A 6,760-nucleotide genomic window follows, 5' to 3' on the forward strand; every position below is an offset into this window, starting at 1 on the left:
ATTTATTTATTTATTTATTTATTTATTTATTTTTGGCAGAATTATTATCATTATGATTGTTATTCATATTTATGTTTTTGGTTTTCAATCCATGGATGTCTGGAACATGGGTTGTATGTGCGGGTGTAGTAATTGTCTTGTTGATAGTTTTCTTTTTTGTTTGTGATGTCGTTGTGATGTAATTATGGAGTCTTTTTGTTTTGTTTTGTTTTGTATGCCCTGGATGGGGTGTTTGTTGCTTTAATATGAAAAACTAATAAAAACAATTTGATTATTATTATTATCATTACTAAAGGAATTAGTTTAATGTAGTTTAACTGTTTTTGTCTGACTAGATTTTTTAAACAACTGCTGTTCAACTTCTTTTGTGGTTTTCTGTCAGTTCCTTGAAAATAATGTGATGTTTTCAATATTACCAAATACATGGTGGTTGTTGGTCTGTAGTTCCTTTTATACTTGTTTCAAGTTTAAAGAGGAAATAAGATCCTTACTTTAATTCAGCGTCAAAGAGGAAATAACATCAGTACTTTTAGATCTGCAGCAGAGAAACGTCTCTCAGTGTTCAGCAGCCGATATAAGGAAAGGAGATGTTTGGTCTGGAACTGATTCTGGTCATTGTTCTTCAGTTTGAAGGTAAAGATCTGTTTTCTTTCAAATTAAGATGAATTAAAGACTTTGGTTTACTGAAACATTTGAGGAGTTATGAGAATTACAATCTAGGATATAAAAAAGTTAATCTATGTTTCATGTAGGCTTTAAGTCAATCAGGTTTTGACCGAATTGATCAAATAATCCTCAGAAAAAGAGAGAAAAATTTAATTAAGAAAAATGGTTCTAAACAAAAAAATATGTAAAACAACAATTCAAACAGGATGTGAGAAAAAAACTAAATATTTCTAATTTCAGCTACTTGATTGTATTTGATAAGGAAGAATTCTGTAAAACTTGAATGTCTCTGCTGCAGGAACCAGAGGAGGAGTTCTTCATCACTATCATAGATCTGGAGATGATGTCATTCTACCTTGCAGCAGTTCTTCAGATTCTTCCTCATGCTCCATTGTTCACTGGTTTTACAACGAAAATTATATAATTAAGGATGGAAAAGTTGTTCAGAGTTCACCTCGAGCTGCCAGGATAAATGTGGACAGTAACTGCTCTCTGATCATCAACAACATCACTGCTGAGGATGCTGGAGTGTACCGCTGTCAGCTTGGTTCAGAATCATCCATCTTTGATGGCGTTGTGTCTCTAAACGTTCTGACCAGTGAGTATGTAGACCTGAATGATCTGATGCTGTCAGACTCTTTCCTTCTCATTAACATTGTGAAATACTTGTGTTGGACAGATGTTTCTGGCATCAACAGTTCTGATGAATATCTGATGCAGTCAGAAGTTCAAATGTTGTTCTGTCAGAGTGTGAACCAATCATTTATTCAGCTCTGGGTGATGCTTCAACCACACATCAGTCCACACACTTAGTTTGACTTTACAGTCAAAGATCTGATATTGAAAAGGTCCATTCATGTCATGGATGGTTCTTTTTATACCTAAAAATGATCAAATCAAACTCAATGTGGTTTTTAAATCTTATTTCTGCCTCCAACTGTGTTTTTGTTGAGTTTTCTTTGTTGGGTTTCGGCTGCTTCCTGTTTGATCTAAAGGCGGGGCCAAGCTTTGAGGAACTAAACATCAGGAAGTGACCTCATCAGAATGAACGCTGTGCTCAGCTGCTGTGGGGCTGTTTAGATTCAATTAGTTTCTCTTGTATTGTGTGGTTAAATGCTTTGATCAAACCACTGCATCATTTACTTTCATTTGGGAAGTTTTCTTGTTTTGTTCCATCATGCTGATAAATACCTGCTCAGATCTGCAACATTAGAGCATCAATCACCAAGAAACAACATATAAAATGTAATCACAGCGAGTTTCTTATTCTCCTTTTCACAGTGTTTAATCCATTTAGTTATTATATTTTTTCTGTACATAACATCTGGTTAGAATATTCAATGCAAGAAATTGAAATCTAAATAACAAATTTTTTCTTAAAATGCATTCTTCTTGAATTGGGGAGGTGAGACAATTTGCCAATGGAACAAGAAAATATATACTTGAAATAAGAAAAAAACAATTGCATTGTTTTATTTTAAGGACATACTATCTCATTTTAAGAGTACAGACACTATCTCTATTGGCAAATCATCTTATTTATCTGCTCGAACTAGGTATGAGGAATATACTATTTATTTCAATAAGCATTTGGTTATATTTTGAATTTAGGTTTTATCACTTAAATAACCTCTTTTCAGATCTGGTGTTCAGTTAGTGTCAGGCGCATAGTTTCACTTTTTTAGAGTGTGCATGCTCAGCGCTTGAGGAGAATTAATGGATCAGGACGAGAAGCAACAGTTCTCTAAAATTTCATGGATGTGAAAACCCCCCCCCCTTCCTCTTTTTGTAAACCCTTAGTTTCCTATTAAACTGAAGTTATTATGTATCTGTTTTGGCTCAGTTATTGAGAAAGGCTAACAAGTCAGAAACGTTGTGCCCTGCAAGAGTGGTGAAGCACATTTTTATTGTAAGGAAAGAAATTTAGGCACTATACAGCCTGAGATAAATTTTTTTCTCCTTCTTTCAGACTCTGAGAACAGTTTTTTCATTTTTCTTTCAGTCTCTCCATCTTCACCAGCTGCTTATCCAACCGATGGAGATGTCACATTATTGTGTTCCCTGGAGAAATTCAACTGGATTTCTTTTTGTCCAAAGAACAGCCTCCTCTGGTTGGATGAGTTAGGAACTGTTCTGACTGGTGAAGGTTTTGGGTACCAGTTTAGACAGACTGGCTGTGATTCTTATCTCACTGTGAAGCTTCAGAGCACCAGCAGCAGAAGATACACCTGCCAGTTTGTTGAGGGAAATACAGTGAAGATAGAAGCTCACTACCAGCTGGAAGGTATGATGTCATTACTCATCTCTCTTTAATGACATATTGACATAATGTCTAGGTTTGCTCTGTTTCTCGCCACTCATTTGATCCACCTGCTCCTACTTCTATTTAAACTCCTCAGTCCCAGCCATCAGGCCAGATTATTCTTGAGCCTTTGGTTTTGAGAGTTCTTTAGCGTTTCTATAGTGTTCTGATTGCCTGATCCTGATCCGTTTCTGTATTTGGACCTTTGAATCTGCCTGCCCCTGTCTGATTAGTTTGCCTGGCCTCTCTTTGGACTCTTATTGGATTCTTCCATTGGAAGAGCCTGGTTCTGCCTCTTGACTTCACGCTGTGGATTATCCTGCCTTTCTTCGTCAGCCTGGATCTAATCCCCTATCAGCTCTGCGGCCTTCTAGGCATCTGCATCTGGAACTCTCTGGCAAAATCCACTGCATCTTTTCAGCCGATCTTCTGGAATTATCCTCGTTCTCTGGGCAGAGACTGAACTGTCAAACCAGGTTAGTGACTCACGTGATCAAAATGATCCTACGTCAGATTATCGTGGTTACTAACCTGTCTTACTCTCTCTGCTGCAGCTGCCTTTACTGCAGCGTCATTGTCTGAAATAAACGTTTTCTAAGTATTCCACTCTCTGTCTTGCCTTAATTCTGGGTCCTACTTTCTGACCCATTACAGGCAATGGCTGCTATGCACATTAATACCCCTTGTATGTCAGTTGATTATATACTCATCTTAGACATTTAATAGACAGAAGGCATTACATGGAATAAATTCCTTGTGTCACTGAGCCTCAGTTCACACTGTTGTGCCATGTGACATAATCATGCTTTTGGACATTGGGAACAGTGTCCATGTTTTATCTCGACATGATGCCCGGAGAAGAGGATGCAGTTTTGGCTCATGGAGCAGCTGTGAAACCTTACCCTCTTTTTCTGCCTACTTGGTTGACAAGGCAGCCCCCTCCCGGAGGTGCTACCAACCTCTGTGTTGAGAACAGTAAAGACACCAGCACACAGGATTTTATTATCTCTGTCCCATGAAGCTGCCTGGGGTCCACATCAGAAGAGGCAGCCACCATGGAGATCCATGCAAAAGGCACAGATCTCCAGAATGACCAAGGATAAGCCATGAGGGTTTAGTTTTCAGAACCAAACTGCTGCAAAACAGACTTTTTGCAACACATTTCTCTTGAGTTTCAGAACTTACAGAGCCAGACTAGAGGAAAAAGTCTCCTGAAGATCCCTTGGTGTGAGCCACATGGGACAAGAAAATCCCCGTTTGCTGTGAGCCTGCCGTGCTAAGCTGCTGCTAAATGGAACTCAACTTTGCAATGAACTGACAGATTTTTGCAGGTCTTGCACAATTAGGGACAGAACAAACAACATGTCTTTTGATGATTTTAAACATTTCATGTGTTTACTGATGAGTAAAGACAAAGCTAACAGGATGGACTGCATGCTATGCCATGCTACCGTAATATGTTTTGAGCTGCTGTTGAAGCTTGGACAAGCTTTACATCACTAATGCTTTAAACACTGATACAACATTAGTGTCCATGTGTTTTCTCATATGCTCATTATATTTCGATTAACAAGTAGGAGTAATTTAGTGGAATCCTGATGTCTATTTGCTGCTAGCTATTTCAAAGAGGGTAAAGAATCATTTAACTAAAGGTTACTGGTTCCTGATTAAGCAAATCATTTAATAAAACAGAACTTGGCCAAATAATGTTGTATTCACCTCATGTATTTAATTGTGAAGTGGTCTTAAAACATTCCAATTTCTCTAAATTAGTGAAAAGCTAATTTGATCACATCCCAAATTCTTTCAGATAAACTTTTGTTATAAACATAAAATCTATCTTAAACTGTAATATGGTTTTCAACCAAGTTTCCCCATCCTCTTTCTACATAGTAGTCTAGTTTAGTGGAGTTAACTAGTTTTAGTAGGTTTTTAACTGAAATATGTTTGACTTTGAGCTAAATTATTTTTTTTTAATAAACTCTTATATTTTGTACAGAAGTTGTGGTGAATTTGTTCCATGTATGTGTAGAATTATCTGTCTGATCATGATTTGATCTAATTACTCTTTCATAATAAACATCTTAATATAATAAACATATAAATAAACATCGCAATAAAGTATCAGAACATATGAATTCCCCCATATAACAGTTATTCACAACAACACAGTTGAGGTTGTTCCTCCATCTAACGATGTTAATTTTAATCATCAACACCAGAACAGTGCCTCCTATAGGCTCTGAGAGGTAGTGTGAGTCCTGCTGCAGCTTCTTATGTCCCAGGCAGCAGTGATCCTGGAGATTATGATGAGACGTTCAAATAACAGTGAAATTTCTTCTCCTCAGAACATTTCAGGTCCAACCAGTAGGACACTGACTGCTGAATGATCTTCAGTCGCTTCTTCCTTAGAGAAAAAAAATCTCAGTTTACTGTCCATTTAATGTGTGAAGATAAAAGGTCAGAAACTTTTGTGAACTTGTTGGAGAGAAGATGTGATTCATTCTAATAGAAAATCCGCCATCATAAATCTGAAATCAGATCTAAAATAATCCAAGCACAGCAGCTTCTCTGCTCCATCTCATCCACAGGTTTCCCAGACTGGTCTCCTCTGAGCTTCATCATGTTGACTCTGAGGATCACAGCACTGATCCTGATGGTTGGAATCACTGCTGATATCATCAGAACCAGAGGTGAGCAAACTGGACCAGAAATGAGCAAATCTACAGAATTTTAATGTTAATCATTTTATTTTTCTTTCCTTCACAGGAAGAAAAAAGCCTCAGAAAGACATTGATGTAAGTGAAACAATAAAACATTTAATAATATCTTAGTAAATCATTTAAATAACAAACCAGTTTCCTCAAGTTTTAAAACTTCAGCTAGTAACGGTAAAGTTATAGTGGAGGATGTTCTTTTTCCGGGTGGATCATTAAAATAACTGGTCTTCCTAAATGTCAATCATTCTGGCGATATGTTTACTTAAGGCCGCCCTATGTGCTCGTCCTCATTTTCACTTACAGGTGGTGAGTCTGACATAGTGGGAAAATTGCTAATCTTCTTTTGGAAAGTAAGCTTGTATGAGCGATGCAAACAGCAACTTTTAAACAGAGCGTGCACCAGGAGAAATGGGCTCATGAACGCTCTTGCTCCTGTTTAACAGGGGTTCCCTCTCCCGAACGGGTACAGAGTTGTGCATGTGTGTTTTTTGTCAAAGTTGAGAGGAGTGGAGAGTCTTTTCAAAAATTCGCCAAAATCCTTCACTATACCTTTAGTGAAACAGTTTCACTCAGTTTGGTCCATTTTCTGTAAAGTAATAAATAGACCAGCTATTCAAGAGGATTGTTTCTATAACTATTATAAAAGTGAAAGTTTTATCTCACAGGTTCATGATGCTGTTGGTGACGACACAGTGCACTATCAAAATGATGGAGAATATTCTGCTTCTGCCACTATCAGCTGACCTTCATCACATCAATTCACTTTACACTAAATGCTTTATTTGATTCCGCCTCAATAAACATGTGATTTTTCATCTTTTTATTTGCTTGTATTTCTGGATAAATTAACTTAATTTCTTCTATTGGTTCTGATTATTATCAATGAAATAAATAAAAAAAAAATCAGGGTTTGCTCTCAGACTTAAATCCCTCAGGAGGCAGACAGACCGATCCAACATCAGACAGAAACTCACTAATGTGTCATTGTCTCAGATAATATAAGGTCAACTCACCATGCAGGGAGCTGGAGAGACGTGACCAACAGTGAGAGGAAAGTAGTGATTATCTGTCC

General features: G+C 37.3%; 1 protein-coding gene across 1 annotated transcript in view; it reads left to right on the plus strand.

The window, feature by feature from the left end:
- The window catches only part of LOC107102495, a gene marked incomplete at its 5' end in the record, with an annotated part of 45,587 nt that extends 39,156 nt beyond the window's left edge, over positions 1-6,431 (plus strand). Inside the window, 3 exons of the mRNA XM_015401824.1 lie at positions 5,560-5,661; positions 5,738-5,766; positions 6,354-6,431. Coding sequence (XP_015257310.1) covers positions 5,560-5,661; positions 5,738-5,766; positions 6,354-6,431 — 209 coding nt within the window. The remainder of the gene's footprint in view (positions 1-5,559; positions 5,662-5,737; positions 5,767-6,353) is intronic.
- Between the last annotated feature and the right edge of the window lie 329 nt (positions 6,432-6,760).

This window comes from Cyprinodon variegatus, unplaced genomic scaffold (genome assembly GCF_000732505.1).
Source record: "Cyprinodon variegatus isolate N-32 unplaced genomic scaffold, C_variegatus-1.0 Scaffold1263, whole genome shotgun sequence".
Lineage (NCBI taxonomy): Eukaryota > Metazoa > Chordata > Actinopteri > Cyprinodontiformes > Cyprinodontidae > Cyprinodon > Cyprinodon variegatus.